Source organism: Rhinolophus hipposideros, assembly GCF_964194185.1.
Source record: "Rhinolophus hipposideros genome assembly, chromosome: 17".
Classification (NCBI taxonomy): Eukaryota; Metazoa; Chordata; class Mammalia; order Chiroptera; family Rhinolophidae; genus Rhinolophus; species Rhinolophus hipposideros.
The window spans coordinates 51,603,100-51,624,480 of NC_138063.1; the positions used below are offsets into that span (position 1 = coordinate 51,603,100).

At 39.2% G+C, this 21,381-nt stretch overlaps 1 protein-coding gene across 6 annotated transcripts in view; it reads left to right on the forward strand.

The window, feature by feature from the left end:
* RAB31 (RAB31, member RAS oncogene family) overlaps positions 1-20,735 on the forward strand; it is a 122,432-nt gene extending 101,697 nt beyond the window's left edge. For 3 of the 6 annotated variants that reach the window (XR_013995300.1, XM_081079041.1, XM_081079042.1), the window contains 2 exons: positions 4,370-4,479; positions 17,249-20,735. Coding sequence is in view for 2 of the 6 variants with exons in the window: in XM_081079041.1 (XP_080935167.1) it covers positions 4,370-4,479; positions 17,249-17,346 (208 nt within the window). In the remaining 4 variants the exon portion in view is untranslated. The remainder of the gene's footprint in view (positions 1-4,369; positions 4,480-17,248) is intronic. The other 3 variants (XR_013995303.1, XR_013995301.1, XR_013995302.1) reach the window with 3 other exon arrangements.
* Positions 20,736-21,381: the final 646 nt, after the last annotated feature.

Consider the following 21,381-nt stretch of genomic DNA (forward strand, 5'->3'; position numbering starts at 1 on the left):
AGCAGGTTTTATGGGGAGGAGTGGATGATTTGTGTGGAAAGGCAGTTAACAGGGTGTAACAAATTACATTTGTGAAAACCCATTTACTCTTCAAGTAGTGATGACCAGCAATCAGCTAGCTCAACAGGGAGATGTGTCTAGATATAGAAGAGAAAAGGTAGCCTCTCTGGCCCTCTGAGCCTGTAAGCACATGTCATGCACAAGTGAGTCCATAAAATGCCTTCCTTCACAGCATCCAATTAGAGGCAGTCACCCCTCCCTGATCCTGACTAGCATTGCTTTCACTCTGACCCTGACTCTGGTCTATTATCTGGTCCATTGAAGGCAGTGTTTCCCTGGTAAGGGGACTGTCGCCTCTCCTGTGGTCTCCAGCTTTCCCCACTTCTCCTGCCCTTTATGTCTCCCATTGACTCCAGAGGGAATCCAGCCCCGGCCCTGAATCCCACCTTCCATCCTGACCACTTGACCTCCCTGTAGCTGGCCAGTCCCCACTGCTTGAGTTGGGGGTAGAACTTCAGATAGTCAAGAAAGAAACCCTGGGTTAAAGCTGGACATTAAGGGTCAGACAGAATATGATCAGCTCCTGAGAGGGTGAAGGAACAGCAGTGGGAGGAGCATAGGGGACTGGGTGAAGCGGGTGAAGAGAGAATAAATCCAAGTCTCCGGTTCCTGGCTAGGTCGCAATAACTCTTCTGGATGATTTCTGGGAGTCCTGACTTTCTGTACATAGTTTAGTCTAGAAAGTCTAAAAATAGTCTTTCCCATCAAAATTGACTGTGTGTTTATACCTTGGCAAGTTTCAATTTCCCTGTTTCAATGCCTAGGCACTGCTTATGGCAGGCACTTGATAAATAGTTGTTGAAAAAACTGAACGAAAGTCATTAGATGCCGTAGTCTCATGCAGTCATCATTACAGAGGCCAATGATGGCAGCCTTCTAGCCTCACAGGTCTGTACAGTGGGACTTTCTTGCAGTGCAGCCCGAGGACTTTCCAGGTTCTTATTTTACATGTTTGCAAGAGGCCCTGAGGAAGTACATTTTATCTTTCTAAGGCTCTTTTTTCAGATTGTAGTTGCACCATTCATTCCAACTGCAATTTTGTGATACTAATTGGGTGTCCTGCAATTCAATTAAATTCCAACGCCAACTACCCTGAATTAACACAGACCCCACAAATTAAGGACTCAGTCCCACAAAACTGTTCCCCTACTTCAGATGACAGCTGTAAGTCTCGAGTATTCCCGTTACCTCACTTCTGCCCTACAGTTACAAATTTGAGGGTTCCCATAACCCCTCACCCCTCAGGTTTAATTCACTAGAATAGACTCACAGAACTCAGGAAAACACTAGTCTTATGGTTACAGTTTTTCTGTAAAGGGTACAACTCAGGGCCAGCCAGACGGGAGAGATGCATACAGCAAGGTAAGTGGACAGGGGTGTGGGGCTTCCATGCCCTCTGTGTGCAGGCTCCCCTCCCGGCACCTCCATGTGCTCACCAACCTGAAGCTCTCTAAGCCTGTGTTGAGGAGTGTTTATTGAGGCTTCATTACTTAATCACAATTGATTAAGTCTCCAGCCCCATCCCCCTTCCCCAAAGGTTGGGGAGTAGGGCTGAAAATTCCAGCCCTCTAATCCTGTGGTTGGTTCCTTAGGGGACCAGCCCCCATCCTGAAGCTATCTAGGGGTCCCTCCGTATCAGAAACTCAGGTGTGGTCTAATGGGACTCTTGATGACACACCTATCACTCAGGATGCGTTTTTGCGTTTTAGGAGCTCTGTGCAAAGAACCAGGGACCAAAACCAAATACATATTTCTTATTATACCATAGCAGTGGACATGTATTTTGGCAAACCACAGTGGTTGGTCCTTCTAATCTCAGTTCATGTCAGAGAGATTTTCACTGGCCCTCCAGACCCTTAGAGTAAGAACTGTTCTTCAGGAGGGTGGAATATGCCCCTGCCCATCCTCCACCCCTGACTTCAGTTTGAGGATATTTTGAACCCATATATTATTCTTTGTCTATAAAGATTGAAAGAATAGCCTCTAGAGTATTGGTGCCAGCTGGGTGGCTGTGTTGTCAAGGCCTGACGGGAGCAAACTAGGCAGAGCCAAGGCCTTGGGTTCGACCCTGCCTCCACCCTAATTTCTCTGTCATCTTGAGCAAGTCATTTATCTAACGAGAAGTCTGAGGACACACTTTTCTTATCTCTCCATTTCAAGGCCCAGAATTGTAGACTGAGATAATTAGCCCATCCTAGTTTACTGTTATCCTCAGCATGGATATTTTGTATTGTGTTATGACTGTTCTCACCTTAATCCTGGCAAAACCTATTCTACTCCTTTTTGTCCCACAATGGAACTGATGAGAGGGGATCTAAGGAAGCGTTTAACTGTATGTGTAATCTTCTCTCACTTGAGGGATCTCTGAAGCTTCCTTGATTACCAGATGCACCCCCACCCTTCTCTATTTGTAATTTGACAAAGACTGCCACAAAAAAAAATTTTTTAATGAGGTAGCATGCCAAACTGAACATAGAAAAACCCTTTTCTGGAATGTTTCAAGTGTAAAATTAATCACCACCAAAAAAGTTGAGCTTTTTTTTTTTTTTTTTTTAATACCTGTGAGAGGCTGGGGCTTGTCTGTTAGAAACAATAAAGAGAGTAGATTCAAGAGCATACTTTTTCCTAGTATGTCTTTGGTAAGAGAGACTGTGAAGTACAGATTCCCGCTGACATGGTTTAGGACTCTCATCTGGCGTGGAATCCTGGGCCAGCTGTCTTTAATACGGTAGGCTCTAGTTAGGCTCTTTTCCAGTTAGTACCTGAAAAATCCTCCTCTTATATAATTTGGGGTACATAAAGAATTTAAATGCTGTGGTAGAATTTTCCCAGTACTTTTATAAACCCGTTGTAACCATTCCTGAGGAATGTGGAGTAGGCAGAAGAAAGGGAAGGAGATGGGGAGGTGGAGAAAGCCTCTTCATTTCCCCCCTCCCAGTTGTGATTTTCTATTCTCCCGTTTTTCTTCTCCTGTAGCCCTCCTAGTGCAGCGTTGTGTTCTCTCTCGCCCTCAGCATTAGAGGAGCTTCCAGATTCTTCTCCTCACAGCCCCACGCTAGTCCATTTTGTGTACTGTGTTTTCCTAGAATGTGGAGCTGACCCTGTCACTGTTTTCTGTTGGCCACCAGGTGCTTTCCTGCCCATCTGCCACGATTTCTGCTGGACCCTCTCTCAGACACCATATCATTCATTTGTAAATCCACCATTACACACAAGGCAGTGTTGAGGTGCAGAATCGACTTTTAATATTCTCTCTGGGGATGAAGGCACTCTTGTACCGTGGGCTTTGTCAGGCTGTTCGGAGAATTTGCATCACAATTCTCCTCTGTTCTCCTTACCTTACACTTTAGATGACCTCCGAGGCATCTTCTTGGGTTCCACTGATCAAAATGCATTGCTTTCTACCCCTCTACTCCTGAAGCACTGTGCTAGTGCCTTTGTTATCTACTTATTGCAAATGTTACACTGTTGTGGATTAGAGTAACTGTGGATGCGTTTGCCTTTGCTCTCAAATGTAGATTCCAGAAGGCAAGGACTAGTGTTTTCTCTAGCACCTACAAAAAGACTGGCATACAATAGCTGCTTAATGAATATTTGTTGAATAGATAAACTTTTGGAGCATAGGAACTGACTTTTTAGTCTTTGGATCCACCATAGTATCTTTACATTAAAAGTAGATCAATAAATGTCTTTTTAGAATGTTCATTTAAATAGAGTTTATGTCCTAAAACCTTTGCAGGACCAGCCTGTTAAGGGTCAAAGTCCAAATATGTCATACTGCATCATAGCTATTCTAGCTATAACATAGCTATTCTTGCTATATGTTCATTTCCAAACTTTCAGATCATGTCACATATTTTACCTGATTTGTCAAAGATGACATATGGAAAGTCTTATAGAAACATATGTGCACACTTGCACACGCACACAAACACACAATTAAAAAAAATATTTTTTTCCTCATGGGGAAAAATATTTGAAATCAACCCTAACTCTGAAAGCTGGAATATATAATGCCATACTCATAATGATTTTTCCTACTGTTCTGGAATTCTTTTCTTCTGTGGGACCAGGACAATATTTTATTTATGCACATCTTGTCTCCATGATGCCAGAGACCAGGTTTTAAACTTTAAAAAGTCTCATCCATACTAAGTTTTCAGTGCTTGCTGAGCAATGGAGTTGATATTCTACAGGAAAATAAAGGAACTATTTCCAGATAAGTTTTTTGTTTGGTCTGTTGGGGTTAGTTATATTTTACAAATAAGCAGTCATATTCATTTCTATCTGGGTTTGACTTCTTTTCCAGGGAGGTTCCCTTGAAGGATGCGAAGGAATATGCTGAATCCATAGGTGCCATCGTGGTTGAAACAAGTGCAAAAAATGCTATTAATATCGAAGAGCTCTTTCAAGGAATCAGTAAGTACCTGAAATTGTGTTTTTAGCTTAGCTTACATTTTTATGCCTCTGAGAGTCAAAGGATGAAATCGTAGAGCTCTGAAGTAGAACTTTTTCTCTGTGTGAATTTGTTTGATGCTGTGGATATAAAACCTACAAGTATACCGTTGTCACTACTGACCTATATTGTGCCTCCCAATTCTAAATTTCCATAATTCTGTGCTTTAACCTGGCAATTCTGTTTTGTGAATCAAAATGAAGTAACTCTGTTATAAAATAAAATTTATTTTAATTAGAAAATTATATATTCTATAGTAGTTTATGTGTGCGGGTAGAAAAATTAATTTTCCTTCTACCCTTCTAAATTTTCTGTCTGGACTAATAATCAAATTGATATGAGACACATTAGTAGGAGAAAATGACAAAATTTATTATGGGCATGTATATGGCATCAATAAGAATGTGGGACCCAAAGATCTGGCAATGGAGGCTTCTTTGCCATCTTGAGCCAAGGAGAAGGGGTGGTTGTGGTTTGGGCCTTCAAAAGGCAATTCACATGGAGATAGAAAAGCAAATGTTTGGTAAATAAATGTTTGCTGGGCCATCTTTAACAATGGGACACAGAAAGGACTTTAATCAAACAGGGCTTGCTAGGTTCCTCCTCTCTCCCCTATCCCTCTACCTCTGGTCTGTCACACACTAGTTCCTGTTAAATTATTGTTATGCATGATGATAACTTTCCTCCTGGAGCAGGTCCTCTATCTAAATTCTTTTAGGTAGATAGGGGGAAGGTCAAAGGTTTGTCCTGAGTCTTTCTTTTCTTAAGAATAACCAGCTTAAAATAATCCATATCCCAAAAGGCATGTTTTGGGGTGGCAAACTCTGCTTCTCCTCATATGTTAGTATGTTGAGGGGAGAAGAAATGAAATAGTGAGAAGTTACAGAAAACTGAAGTCACCCATTAAACCGAATGACTAGTCAAATGAAATGAGAAACTTTTAGTACTTTTGCCCAATGATTGCCCACAAAAGTAGTGTCCCACATGGCCTAAAATTGGGAATCGGGTGGAGAGTCGATTTATAAAGATTTTCCTCATTTCTGATCACCTAATTAATGGATGGTATTGGCTCCCTTCTTCATCTACACTTCTGGGCAATGGTATACTTCCCTTTCTTTATGCTGGTTCCCCATGAATAACCTTTACCCAAAAGCTGATAGTTGTCTTGGAAAACTGTCCGGAGACAATTTCAGAGTATAATCGGGGACTTTGCAAGAGGTATGTGTTTAGTGAGATGCTGGGTCTCAAAGTCCTGGGGCAGTCACCTTAGAAAAAATTGAACTCCTGACCAGTTGGCAGTTATTCTCAAATATCTTGGCTCCAGACAGTTCCAGAAGGGAATTCCAGAAGGAAAACTGATAGTTTGATCTCTCTGAGGTCATTGTTGGCGGTGCTCTCAAAGTCAGAGGGGCCGTCGCTTCCCAGAACAGATTTGATTTCCTTTTAACTGGTTTTGGTTCATTACTTCAGACTCTGAGAGCCCACAGCAGGGAATGTTTTGTTTGTTTCTTTTGGCTTGACAGAGAATTCACTGGAGATGGGGAACTCTGACTGCGTTACTTGCACAATACAGAAATGCACAAAAGAATACAGCCAAGCCCTGCATAGCCTGGCCCTCCTTGTCCATTGGGTCTACACCACCTTCCCTTCCTGCCTCTTTCAGAAGGATTCGTTCTCTTGCCATCATTTCACGCTCTCAACAGAATGGTGTTCTCCAAGCTCACTGACCTGAGTGGTTGCACTCTAGAATGCTAAGACTATAATTTTACATTGGAAACCCCATATCCCCAGACTCTAGCTCCTTCCCCAAAATGAGCCATGGGTACAGTGCTCTGCTGTGAGGAAACTGCTCAGCTGCTCTCCACAGCTGTGTAACTCTGGATGACATCTGAGAGGGTTTGGCTTGAACTCATTCCATTAACCTCATATTTCCTTAGATCAAACTCATTCTTTTGTGTTGGCATTTGGCTTTCTGGTAGATTAGGCTAATTGTACAGCTATTGAATTTTTTTTATTAATGCTTTTAATTAATGAAGCTAGATAGCTGCTGATGACTGTGGCATTCAACCTTTCCTTTGTGCAGCTACTTGTATTTTCTAGAACTCTCTCTTCTGCATTAGCCCTTAGAAGGCAGACAGTGCAAACAGCAGTGCTCAGCGAAAGAAGCGCAGCATTCCATTATACTACCTGAAATTCAACTTGAGATTTCTGCACAAGCTAGGAGATTTTCTGAGGTGTATGTAAGTCATTATTAAAATTAAAAAATGAAATAAGGACCTCAAAGAAGAAAACAAACCTAAGCAGTAAGAATTCATATCTTAACTTGAAAGGTATTTCTTTGGTCCAGTCACTATAAATCCCTTCATGCATATGAGGTCTTCATAGCTCAAAGGGATGGGGCCTTTGAGATCCTAGTGATCTGTTCATTTAAGAAAAAACAAGTGTTTTATTTAAAGCACTGGGTGATTATGGTTTCAAATAATTAATTCCTATAGAAGCCGTAGACTACGTGTGTCACCTCATCTTCTATGTCAAATAAACATCAGTTTGTTTCTGTTTCATTATACTTTTGTTGTAAGTGCCTTAGCAAAGAAGCTTGTAAATATACAGCAAGGCAAACCTCTCTTCGTCATATAAGTGCTGGTGCTTTCCCGGCCTCTTTATTCCTCCAGGTGAATTTCCTCAGAAGGGGGTGTTGTAGCCTAATTACAGGTTAACTTAAAACACAGTACACCTAAATATATTGCAGCAGACATTTCATTTATTCTCCTTTTGCCTATTTCTGCTTGTATTAAACATGGTTCTCCCTGAGCTCAAAATAGAATGAGATATTGCTGACACCTATGCTCCCCAAAACAATGTTCCAGAGGCAAACGTGCCCAGGAAAAAAGATGCAATAAAAAAACAAGAATGAGCAGTGAGAATAAAAGCCCTTTTAAAAAGGTGTGCTTAAATAAAATTAATTCATATTGACTTGGATGAAGAGACAAATGTTTCTCTTTTACATTCCCTGAGTGTTCATAAACCAGAAATGAATCAACTGTGTTTTCTGAACATGAGTTAATATATTTTCTAACTGGAAATTGTTTACCAAAATATTATCTATTTTCAAAGACTGAAGTTACCCTGGAAAGGATTTAAGTGCTGCCCAGTTTTGGGTGGTATGTGCACAGTCCTCACATAATGCATTGTCCTGGGATTGGCATTCCTCCAGGCCCCCTTTTGTAAATCACAGTTTCGGACCTACTTTACCCCATGGCCTGGGGCTAATTCTCTTCCATGCATTTCCACCCAGCGTTGTTCATTTTTCTTTCTTGGGTTCTTATACCATTGAACATTAAAAGTTTCCTCTTTGAGTTAAGATATAAGAAGAATTCTTGGCCAAGAAAATTGTTATACATTTCAGTTTTTAAATTGGTGTAGGAAAACACAAATAATATTCTGCTGTTTACTTATTACAGTGTTAAAAATCAAAACCAAAAATCCTGATGGTCTTCCTTATGAAACTATTCTCTCTTCCTGTCTCTGTAATCGTAACTTGAAAGGCAAGGTAAAGAGACCTAATGTCAGCCTGTGGTCTTCAACATGCTTTGCCTTTGTTCCTTCCTTCATACATTTGCTCTCTCGGGCCCTATATGAGATGCTCCTCCTTTCTTCCCTGCAAGCTTTAATTCCCTCAAGGTCCAATTCAAATCTTTTCCCTTCATGAAGTCTTTATCTGCCCCAACTCTCACCAATGAGGTTACTTAGGTTCTCCTGCATCATTTTGACATTTGAACATATTCTCTGGTTTAAATGATTCTCCAAGTGTTTCGGGTATACACCTATTCTCTTGTGAGACTAAGTTCTCTGAGAGTAGATCTTATTCTGTCGTATTTACCCTAAAGCTGAGACTAGTAGATAGGATAGTGCCAAATTAAAAGTTTCGAATTTGGATCTTCAACCTTATTTCATGATATTGCAGGAGATAATATTTCAGAGGGTTCTCTAGATAAAAAATGTAGTCGCTTTTCTATGGGAACTTAAGTTTGCATAGTATCAGCCAGTTGGATAGGCCTAGTATCTCTTCTTTCATGTATTCAACAAATATATCCTGTGCTCTTTTGTGGGTCAGGTGCCATGCTAGGCACCGGGAACAAAACAAACAGATGGTCAAGTGGGGAAACAGGCTGTGGGCACAAGGTCAAATAGGTGTATAATTACACATTGTAATAAATGCTACCAAGCAAAAGAACAGGGACTGTGGGGAATATTGACAGGTGGGGACTTTAGATTAAGTGAGAAGATCTCCCCAAGTAAATGGTTTTAAACTGGACATGAAAATTGAGAAGAGAAGTTGGCCAAAGTGCTCAGGAAGGGCTGTCAAGCCGATGAACACCAAGAGCTGAGTTCCTGAGGAAGGAAGTGGTTGATGCATTTAAGGAAGAGAAAGGAAGGTGATAGGCTGCAAGGTGGGGGCTCAGGGGCAGCAGTGGGAGGTGAGCTTAGAGACTGAGCCCTGTCCTTGCTTGGCCTTGTAATGGGAAGCAGGGGGTGATATTTTGAATGCAACTAGAAGCTACTCAAGTGTTTTAAGCATGAATGTGGTTTATCCAATTTACATTGACCAAAAGATCACCCTGGAGAATGTTTGGGAGGAGAAAAGCTTGGAAAAGGTTCACCCAGTTAGGATGCTGTTGCAGTAATCTAGGAGAGAGGATTACTAGGGTAGAAAGAAGTGGACATGAATTTCAGAAATTTGGGAAATAGAACCAATAACACTGAGTATTGGGTTGGGAATGGGAAACAAGGAAAAGTGACACTGAGACGCACTCCCAGCATTTCCTTTCCTGGAATGAGGAAGATTGGCACAGGAGCAAGTTTTCTTGGGGCTGGATTGATACTGAGCCTGGCAGGCTGGATTCTGGAGTGTGAGGAACACAAGCTTTGGTTTGTAAATTTTAATTATTAACTCAAATACCTTTTTAATGTTTTTTAACTCTCCCTGAGGGCTAAAAGAGGTGCTGCTGCAAGCTCACCAGAAAAATGTCCGGACTGGGGTGGGACCTCGGCCAGACAGCTGTGCTTTTGCTCCACTGAATTTGAATGCAGAATGTAAAGAAAAGAACAGCAGGCTTTCTTCTGAAAATCACACCTGGAGACATTGAACTAGGTTTATTGTTTATTTGTTGTTAGTTTGAGAATTAGGTGAGAAATACTTGTTTTTTAAAGTGAATATAATTAGAGATACAAGCATATTGATTTGGAAAAATTAGAATAGGATGTTAATATGAGGGAGAGGAAGTGAAGACTCATAGGCAGTAATCATGTCTTGTTCTGTAATCATTTCTTGCACAGTGTTAGCTATTTTAAGTCCACTGTACTTTTGAAATTCCTTAGGTAGTTACTTTTGGTTTAGAGCAGATTAAAGAAATTTAAAAACAAAACGTTTGCAAATTTCATAATACTGTAGCAGCTGTCAAATAAAGGTAGCTATTATTTGCTGACATAAGAAAGGTACATTGTTCAGTGTGAAGCAAAAGTTAAACTGTTTGTATTATATCCTGATTTCATAAATTGTGAACCATATAATATATAATAGTAAATAATATATGCTTCTGGGTAAAGATTGGAAAGATCCATGCACATTAAAATGTTAACAATGGTTGTTTCATGGTGGTGACATTCCAGGGAACTTAGAAAAAAAGACTTTATTCTGGAAACATTTAAACATATACACCAGTAAACCAAGTAATATAATAAACCATCATGTACTCATAACCAACCAAGCTGGTTTCATCTCTACCTCACACTCCCTGACACCCTTCTGCCTGTATTATTTTGAAAGGAATCCCAGACATTTCATCCGTATATATCAGTATATAACCTTTTTTAATATAATAACAATTACATTATCACATTAATAGTCTTAATGCTATTATATTAATATCAAATATTCAGTGTTCAAATTTCCAAATAGTTCATAATTGTCATAAATGTGTTTTTGTTTGCATGTTACATTTCAGTCCAATTGTTGGAATCAGTAAGCAAATTAAGTTTCATGTGCGATTAGTTGATTTGAGGTATGATCAAAAAATACTATGAACGTTTAAATAAAAAAAATTACAGTAAAAGACACATTGCCATTAATCCCCCTCAAAATACTTTCCCTCGCTTCAAACACACTTATCCCATCATTCTTATCACTTTCTGAAGCAGTTCTGGAGACATTTGTGAATGTCTTTACAAGCATTTAAGAAATGATGTGCATAGAAAACGGCCGGAGAAATGGGCAAACGGTTTCATCCTCCATCATGACAACGCTCAATGTCAAATACCGCTTCTGGTACAGCAATTTCTGTCAAATAAAAACATTATGGTTTGTCCTCATCCACCTTATTCACCAGATCTGTCACTGTGCGACTTCTGGCTCTTCCCCAAAGTCAAAATGACCATGAAAGATAAAAGTTTTGAACAGATTCAGGACATTGAAGCAGCCATGACAGTGCAACTAAAGACACTTACAAAAGAGGACCTCCAGAACTGCTTCTGAAAGTGGCAAGAACGATGGGATAAGTGTGTTTGAAGCGAGGGGAAGTATTTTGAGGTGGATTAATGGCAATGTGTCTTTTACTGTAATAATTTTTAAAAATTTAAACATTCACCGTATTTTGTGATCATACCTCGCATGTCATTTAAGCCTCTCTTAAGCAATAGGTTTCCTCTCCATCTTTCTCTGTATTTCCCTCATGCAATTTCTTTATTCAAGAAAGTAGATCACTTGTCCTACAGAGTTTAAAATGTAAATTTTGCTGAGTTCCATTTTATTGCTAAGTGGTTTCCTACTGCATGCATAAGCCACAATTTGTTAATCCATTCACCTAATATTTGGGTTGTTTTTAGCTTTTGGAAATTACAAGTAAGATTGCTATGAGCATTCATGTACAAGTTTTGTATGGGTACATAAATACCTAGGGGTGGAATGGCTGGCCTATCTGGTAGGTAATGTTTAACCTTTTAAGAGACTGCCAAAATGATTTCCAAAGTGGTTTTAGCCTTTTACGTTCCTACCACCAACGTAGGAGTGCTCCAATTGCTCCACGTCCTTGTCAACACTTGGTATGGTCAGTTGATAAAATTGTAACCATTCTAATGGGAGTACAGTAGTATCTGCTTGTGGTTTTAATGAACATCATCCTAATGACTAATAATGGTAAGTGTCTTTTCATTTGCTTAGCTGTAATCCTTGTATCTTCTTTGGTGAAGTGTCTGTTCAAATTTAACCTGTTTTGTATTTAGTTGTTTGTCTTCTTATTGTTAAGTTCTAAAGATTATTTATGTATTTTGGATGTATATTCTTTATCAGGTGTTTGTTTTTCAAATTTTTTTTCCAGGCTGTGGTTTGTCTTTTCATTTGCTTGACAATGAGTTTGGAAGAGCAGAAGTTTTTAATTTTGATGAAGTCTAATTTGTTAGATTTTTTTCCTTTCTGGCTTATGTTATTTTGTGTCTTATAATTTTTAAATATTAAAATAAATAATTAAAGAGATATATACAATGGAATATTATCCAGTGATTAAAAACAAATGTGCTATCAGATCACAAAAAACACATGGAAGAACCTTAAATGCATATTACTAAGTGAAAAAAGACAATCCAAAAAGGTTACATACTGTAGGATTCCTTCTATATGACATTCTGGAAAACGCAAAACTATGGAGACAGTAAGATCAGTGGTTGCCAAGGGCTTGGAGATGGGGAGAGAGAGAGTAATAGGTGGAACATAGAGGATATTTAGGGCAGTGAAACTATTCTGTGTAATACTGTAATGGTAGGTACATGTCATTATACATTTACCAAAATCCATAGAATGTTCAACACTAAGAGTGAACCCTAAAGTAAATTGTGGACGTTAGTTAATAATAATGATCAATAATGTCTCATCAATTGGAATAAATGTTCCATACTTAATGCAAGATGTTAGTAGGGAAATTGAGAGTGAGGAGAGTAGTAGATGGGAATTCTCTATACTTTATGTTCAATTTTTTTTTATAAACTTAGAACTGCTCCCAAAAAAATAGCCTGTTAATTTGAAAGAAAAAGGAAGGGTGGGGGAGATGTCTTTGAATGATAAGAAAGCCTAATGATGTTAGAGTTAGTTAAGCCCTCCATGTTGAAGATATTTGGCATTTCGGACTAACAGCCACTGGTGAGCTTCCCCCTTACTTACCTCTTTGTTGGTGCACCACCTTCCTTCAGCTCCCTAGACATTTAGCTTTAGGTGTTGTTTTTTGTTTTTCTCTTCACCTTTCTACATGCAATCAGTTGTCACAGTTGCCAAGTGTCTTTCTGCAGTGCTCTTTCCGTCTTTGTTTTCTACTTCCCTCAACTGCACCCAAATTAAGGCTCTCATTTTCCCTGAACTGGACTTTCAGCAAGCCTTCTGATTGAATTCACTTCTTGTTTCCTACGCTTTTCTGGTCCTATATGGAATGTTCTCATTCCTCATGTCCAGACTCTGTGCCAATATCCAAGGTCATCTAATAATTCCAGTATTGTCCTCTTTACAGCAATAAGAGGACATAACAGTGAGTGACCTCAAGTGTCACGCATGTTTCCACCTGCCCCCATTCTGTATTCTTAGGGTAATGTTCCATGATTGTGAGCCATGAATGCAGTGTTCCGTAAAGACTCCCTGTCTAAATGGAGAGGCTTGAAGTTCATTATCAAGAGTAAATACTGTCAAGTCCTAATAAGTTTGGTCAATTTACTAATATGAACGATTCAGAAAATCAGGATCAGGAAATATAAGTTACACAGCAACTACCAGCACCACTAACACGCAATAAAAGATAGTTAGCCAAGTAAATATTGGAACTGAAATAAAAGGAGAGAAGAATGTAAACAACAAAAAAAAACGATCAGGGAGGACTTTAAGTTCATGCAGGAAATGACTGGTCCATCACACAAAGAAAGACCAGCAGCAGCTAAGCATTCTGTTTTACTTTGTTGTGTAAAAGCATTACAGCCTGCAGTCTAGAGCCATGTTAAAATTTATAGACTTGGACTTTGTTTTTTCACATACTGCATTCCTGAGGAATCATTTATAAAACCTGCTTTGTCTCTCAGCTGTCAACTTTTCAGGAAAACTGAACTTCAAAAAAGAGTCTTAACTTTTCCCAAACAGAATCTTACACAATCCAAACCTTATTAAAATAAACACCCAAGCCTAGGATTTATACTCAAGGATGACTTGTTACGGAGATTGCGTACTCAGAGGACATTTTGTAAGAGTGGAAACATGCAGACGATGCTCAGAGCCTTTTCAGTTTTTGTATATACATTTTTGTCCTACTCTATGCCCTGTGAAATTAATACTGATTAAACAGTGTTCCAAGGTGATCACCTTGGTACAAAACACTGTGGCCATTTTCCAGAACTATTCTTTTGTCTAAGTACATTTAACCTTTCAATAAGTTCCAAATCATTCAGGCCACAAGATCCTGAGCTCTTGTGTTTTCACAGTACTGTTTGCTTCCTTCTCTTTTTAAGGTGCTTGCCTCATTGTTATGACCCTTTCTTCTCTTTCTGCCTTAAAGTGGAAGCACTTACTTTCTTCTCATGGTTTGAAGTTGGACTGTGTGTGAGGCCTCCCAGGTTGAGGCAGGGTGGGTCCCAATCCTAGTAACTGAACCCTGAGTATTGACCCTGGTGAGCCACTGGACAGGGGTTTCTCTCCATGCAAACTCCGTGTGAGCTGTGCCCAGAACCGTAACTCTGTTCACTGTCATTAGTTTTTGTCATCTCAGTAATAGCCATATATCTGTATTGTATAGTAGTTGTCAAGTTACTTTCCCATATTCTTTTTATAGCTGAGGAAAGGAAATCTTGGAGATATTAAGTAACTTGACTGAGTTCTCTTAACTGGAATACTGACTTTCAGATTTCAAAACTCTTTCTACCAGATGAGCAAAATGAAATCTGAGGAAACTAGTAATTCTGTTTTTAGAAGTATTTTGTTCTAATACATGAGATTTTGAATATTCTGAAGATAAATAGAACCGGGTGACTCTAAGAAGCCAGATTCAACAACTGATTCAAAAACAGTTTAAAATGAGTAAGAGGGGAGTCTCCTTGAGGCATGACTGAGGTCTTACTTAATCTTGCATCCCAGACACTGTCTTAGGAGAGAAGTGAGAGGCAGGAATGAGGGAGGAAGGAGGGGAGAGCAGGGAAGGGTGCTGATGATGGGGCTGCCCCAGCATTACCATTTTGTTTTTTGTATGTTCCTTGTTTTCGGATTTTCACCCACTTCTGTGACTGTAATGAATATCTTATGTATACACTTTTTCTGTATTTGGGGTACTTCTCACAGGAAAAAGTTTATTATGACATGAGGCATGTAGAATAAGCCATGTATAGGAGGGCTAAAAGCCTAATGCTGTTTTGTAACTAAAGTTACAGTTAACAACGTAAGAATAGCTTGAAGTTGATGTTAGTAGAGATACTGATTTCGATGTTGCCCAAAATACTGATTAGTAAACAATGCTTGTCTTAGTTAACTAGGGCAATAGCTTGCACTAATCAGAATTATAATTTGTGTCCAAAAATATTTCAGATGCAAAAGCAAAAGTCCCTATACACACTCAGGAGGCACCTGAAATATTATTAATTTGAGTAACTTAAATCATGATATGACCTGACACTATCATCCCTCCAAAACCCAGCACTTTATCACTTTCTTTCAAGGAGTAACACTTGACTGGCAAGATCTGACCTAAATAAATCAGAGTCTTGATAGTCATTGGGAACTTTCCCCTCTACTTGTGATTTAAGACTACAAAGTAGAAGAAGCATTTTGGGTTTTTTTGTTTTTAATTATAATTAATAAAAGAGCACAGCATGTTCAGAAGAGGAAAACACATACCTACGGTCTCATTTGCTTCTGGATTAGGAGTGAACTTTTTCAAGAATGACCCGCAAAAGCTTTGTGTAGCTTTGTTGGCAATATGAAATGGCAAAGCAATAGCTGCAGAAATTATTACAACCTTCCCATCTGCTCCATAATCAGATGAATTTTTGTATAATTGCCAATGACCTTAATTTTTATGTTTGAGCTTTGGTGATTGGCCACACCACCCAATCTACACAGTGCATTGATACCTTTGAAATGAACTATTTCTGCCCTTTGTGGAAATGCACCTTTATCAGGGCATTTTGACTCTCTTTATGGTCCTTTGGTAACATCCACTTGCATTGAAGGACTTAGTCTTTAGAACTATTTCCCTTCCATTTCTAATTGCTGGTTATGTAGTGAACCGATATGCTAATTAGCTGATAAAAAAATCCTTATTTTAGAGCTAGCTTCATGCCTTTTTCATGGGGGATAGAAAAGTAGCATAGAGAGCTAATGTGATAGAGTGGGAAGAACACAGGCTTTGGGGTCCATCAGAAAAATCAAGATGTAGGGTACAATCAAAGAACTACCTGTGCCACTAATTACTGATTTGACCTTCAGGACCTAACCTAAGGTCTCTGAGGCAAACTAAAATGGTGATGATAATGGCCATTCCATAACTTCACAGGGTTAAGTGAGGATAGTGCCTGTGAAAAACTTTGAAAATTGTGAGGTTCTAAACAAATATTTGTGATTTCCAGATTCTATTGCCTTTTTAAAGGACAACTTTATTGAGATAAAACTCACATACGTGATTACAGATAACAGTCCTGTATTATAAACTTCAAAGTTGCCAAGAGACTAGATCTTAATTGTTCCCACAACAAAAAAGAAATGATAATTATTTGACATCATAGAGGTGTGCGCTCCTGCTACAGTAGTGATCATAGTGCAATATATAAATGTATCAAATCAACAGGTTGTACACCTTAAACTTACATGATGTTATATATGTCAATTATATCTCAATAGCAATACATATTTTAAAACTCATGTACCATACATTTCATCCATTTGAAGTGTACTATTTAATGGATTTTAGGATAGTCACAGATATGTACAACCATCATAAGCACAGTCAGTTTTAGACTATCTTTATTTTCTAAAAATGAAACCCCCACATCCTTTAGCTACCACCTCACTATCCCCCTCCATTGCCTTTTTAAATTCCTGCTTTGTATGTATTTACAGACGTTCTGGAATAATTTTTAAAAATTAAATTAATAAGATTACTTGTGGATGACGTTAAAATACTGTTTTCTGTGAAGAGAGTCTCTTAGGGCTTTTTAGCTAATGCTCTAAGTGTACTGGCAAGGTGAAGGGTGGGGAGCTGAGTGTTAATAAACGATACTGTCAGGAAGATTACAATTTGTCCCAATCCAGTTCTATGTTAAGAGGCAGAAAAAATGAGTACTCACTGTTATTGTGGAAAGCCGGGTGCCATGGAGCAACTCATTGCAGTGGGGTACATCTGTGGGAAGGCTGGGGAGGAACCGTGGACTGATGTCTATACTGAGAAGGTGGATGAGAATTTCCCCCTCTTACTCAGAAGCAAGAGGTTCCAAATCTAAGGAAATCTTTGTTATCAGAAAGCTGATTTTACTTTTCCTTAACTTCCTAAACATGAGTTTGACTTCATTCAGCAGAGCGACAAAGGAAAGAAAGGAGAAAGGAAAAGAGTTACTCCTGAAGCCCCTCTACTTTCCGTAGAGTGGAGCTGTTGAGCCACAGTCACAATCTGTATGTGGTGTCGACTGGTAAAAAGAAACTCAAACTCCGTCTCCTTTTTGTTCCAGGTCGCCAGATCCCACCTTTGGACCCCCATGAAAATGGTAACAATGGAGCAATCAAACTTGGGAAGCAAACCACGCAAGCCAGCCGTCGGTGCTGCTGACCGGGGCCACAACCCCGCTGTACTTGAAGAAGCCAGAGCCACCTCCCCATGCACTGCTGAAGGACCCCCGTTCTCGGTGGTCTAGCACCTCAATTAGAGAGAAGTGGCACTCTGGCTTGGCATTCTGGAAGACCTGCAGGGAATGGGACAGGAAATGTCCTTGGAAAAGGATTTGAGGAAACTCTGGAAAAATCCACCACATCGCCTTTCATGCATGAAATGCACACGGGAGGGAATGGAGTTAGGTAATAAGTATAGTTGAGTTTTTGTTAAAAACTTAAAAATAGTCTCAATTTGCACAAAAATCTTACTAGCTTATTTTGTGTGAGATTTTAAAGTGGTGTCCATTCTGATTTCCTGTGTTCCCTAGCCAAATTCCAGTAACTTCTTCAGTGCCATTGCTTTTGTTACCTAACCAGCCTTCACTGAAAGGTTAATTTAATTTCATTTAATTTACCTTTCAGTAGAATATGATTGGATCATCACTCAAGCTGTAGACTTGAGCTGTTACAGAAGTGGAAAAAGGTGTATCAGAAACTGTTGTGTACATCTCTGACTTTTACTTGATCAACATTTTCCTAAGTTTTGGTCATTTATAAACAAACAAGCCAAATCTGACTAAAAGTATTGCATGTAATTTGGGGATTGGGAGGTCTAGTTTGGAAGAGTCATTTAAGTAGTTACTGTATAAGCATGACAGATGTAGGATGTAAATATTATTCCAGAGACCACTTGGCATGTATCACTTCCACGGCAATAAATCCCTACTCTCTTAGGTTTAATGCACAGAATATTATTTTACTAAGAGAATATGTGATAGTGTCATGTCTGGCGGGGGGGTGGGGAATGAACTGGAGGACTTTTGAGTCTATATCATAGGGCAATCTTCTAATAATAGCAATTAATAACAGGTTACAGGAAAGCCAGCCAAGGAAAGTACCAGCATCTTAAGATTCTAGACCCCCAACTGCAAAATTGGAGAAAGGATGTGAGAAGATGCCAAACCTGGGGAGGTAGGTATTAGGGCTAATAACGGGTCTAACTCTGGAATGCCAATTAACTGACAATAGGCTTTAAGAAAACCTTCCTTTTCAAGTTCCCTGTCTGCTCAGTTAATAAAGATATAAGAATCCAAAGGCAGTAAAGGGAGAAAAGGCATGGAGAGGAAGAAAAGCTATTTCCATTCTGAATTCAAATTCTATTACTATTCTAACTTCCATAAAAACTTGGAATCAAGAAGCAGTGTTTTTCCTATTATGGCTTATGCTGGGAGGTGATTCTTAAAGGAAATTCAGACCCGTGCCTTTTGTTGTGGCTAAGAATCTATAAAAGAATGGTCTCAGAAATGGTTAATCATGCAGCGTGGTCCAGCCAGTACCTTCTTTGCTACGAACATTAAAGAGCCTGCAAACATTTATTGAAAACCTAGAACATAAAAGCCAAGAGAGAGACCGTGAGCTGATTACAGACCTCAAACTCTGAGTAACTCAGTGCGAGTTGGCGCTTCACAGTCTTGTCAGGGCTGTGCCCTCTGTGCTCTTGAAACATAGACACTGAGTCCTGCCATTGATAAAAAGGAAGAGTCCTTGAGAGACCAAGGCCAAGTTTATAGTTCTTTATGTGGACAGTAATCAAGAAAACAGGAGGAAATCACAGATTAAGGTTTTTTTAACTTAAGACTATGTTGTCAATTTGATGTTCTTACTGCTTCACCCAACTTGCAAGAGTAGTTTGACAATCTTAGAATGTGAAGGCTGGAAACATTTATTTTGTGTTCATGAGTGCCTCTGAGCATTCCCAGACAGGTACCTCAAAAAATGTTAGCAAGTGGCATTTAGATGTCTTGGCAGGGCCTTTGCAGGGGTTTTTAGGATTTTCTCCATATTATCAACATTACTTGCTAACATGATTCTGCTTGCAGGCCAAGCAATTATGACTCTTTCCAAAGTTCAAAAATTTGGGGATGAAAATTGAAATGGCCTTCCCAGGTGACATGCAGGCTTACTTTGGAAACTTTCCTCATCCACCTGTCCATGAGAACCTGGGTTCATCTCTAGACAGCCTTTCAGGTTGCCTCGCTAAGTTGTATGCAGCCCAGTGGAGTTACGCCGCTTTGGGCGGGATCTCTGGTGGTTACGTCCTTCATAAAACGTCTGGTCTTATCCACACGTAAGAGATAACTACGAACAAGCCCATGGTTTTATTTCAAAAATACATGAGGCTGTAAAGCCACTCTTTTCTCTTTCTGTTCTGCCTTCCCTATTCAAGCCAGTCAGATGAGAACATATATAATAATCATTACTTGGAGCAATGGGTGAAGAAAGTAGGTGGCACTTGGGCACACAAGCCTTCATGTAAACAGTCTTTTCTGCAGATAGATGTTTGAGCCTTGTCCAGGCTTACTTATCTTTCTTTATTCTGTCTTGACATTACTTTCTGCCTGTCCTAATAATTGAACTATAAGCAAGTAATAGTATGTAAAGGCCTGGAAATTACTGTTGCTCCAAAATGTCTAGTAGCTTCATGTGATGTAGAATCGTCCACATAATTTCCCCAAATTTGCTCTTTTTTCTCTGTTTTTTTTTCTTATTTCATGTGCAGTATGTTTATATGTGTAAATATGTTTTCATATTTGTTACGCCAACATATAATCCATTTCACTGGCTGAATTTGGCTCATGATTATGTGTTAAATAATGTAGACGTAAGTTGTCATTGGGATTATTGCCCAGTGGAAAGCCATAAGATGGCAGTAGAATTGTGCAAACTTTTTTTGTAGGTACATAATTGACTTGCCATTTTATAATTGAAAATGGTACACTAGGGTGCTGAATATGACGTTACCTTGTAGACTATGAAAGGTTGAAGACTTAAAACTATAACCTTTAGCCAACAAAAGGGCTGTGCCCCAATAAGAATTGAATTCATTTTCTGAGGGAGGTTTGGATGACTGAAGTATTTCCTCTGAGATCAAGGAATATGTCATGTGATGCCTCATTGAGGTCCTCATAGGGACTCCACTTCTCATGGCTTTGTAATGCTCATGGCAAGTGGAATAATGAGCTGGCTTATAAAAGAAAAATCTCTGAGCTGTATTCAGACCTGTTTGTTATCTAGTTTACTCTTTCAACCATCATCGTTGAAACCAGACCCAGTGATCCAATGTCAGTGCTCTGTTGTGTAAACCACTCCTTTTTTCTCGTGTTTTTATAAAGGGCTTCTGTCTGGGCTGGACCCAGTTCTCGCATATAGAAGATGCCGCTGCAGACAATTAGGACCTTTCCACCTTGTATTCTATAGTAAAGCATTGCCTCAACGTCGCCCAATTGTATCTGTTATTTTTGGTTTAACACACATTGATTCATACTAATAAATATTTTAAGTTTTACCAAACTTGTCTTTTTCTTACTACAATGTTCAGTAGAATACTTTTTTTTTTTTTTGCATGAGTCCATTTATATAAAATGTCCAGAATAGACAAATCCACAGAAACAGAAAATACTATATTAGTGGTTGCCAGAGACTGGGATGGGAGGGAAATGGGAGTGATTGATAAAAGGTATATGGTTTCCATTTGGGGTGATGAAAATGTCCTAGAGTCAGATTGTTGCACAACTTTGTGTATATACTAAAACCACTGAATTGTCCACTTAAAAAAAGGATAGATTTTATGGTATGTGAATTATATGAGGTGTGACAATTAAGTTCGCGAACTCATCCTAGAGAAATTGCTACATACCTCATCGCTGAATCTCACTATGGTCACCTTCGAAGTACTCCCCTTGGGAAGCTATGCACTGATGCCAGAACCTAGTCCACCCTTCAAGGCAATTTTGGAATTCTTTTTCTGGAATGGCCATCAAAGCTGTCGTCATATTATCCTTGATGTTCTGAATGTCATCAAAATGTCTTCCTTTCAATACTTCCTTTATCTTTGGGTAAAGGAAGAAGTCATTGGGGCCCAGGTCAGGTGAGTATGGAGGGTGTTCCAATACAGTTATTTGTTTACTGGCTAAAAACTGCCTCACAGACAGTG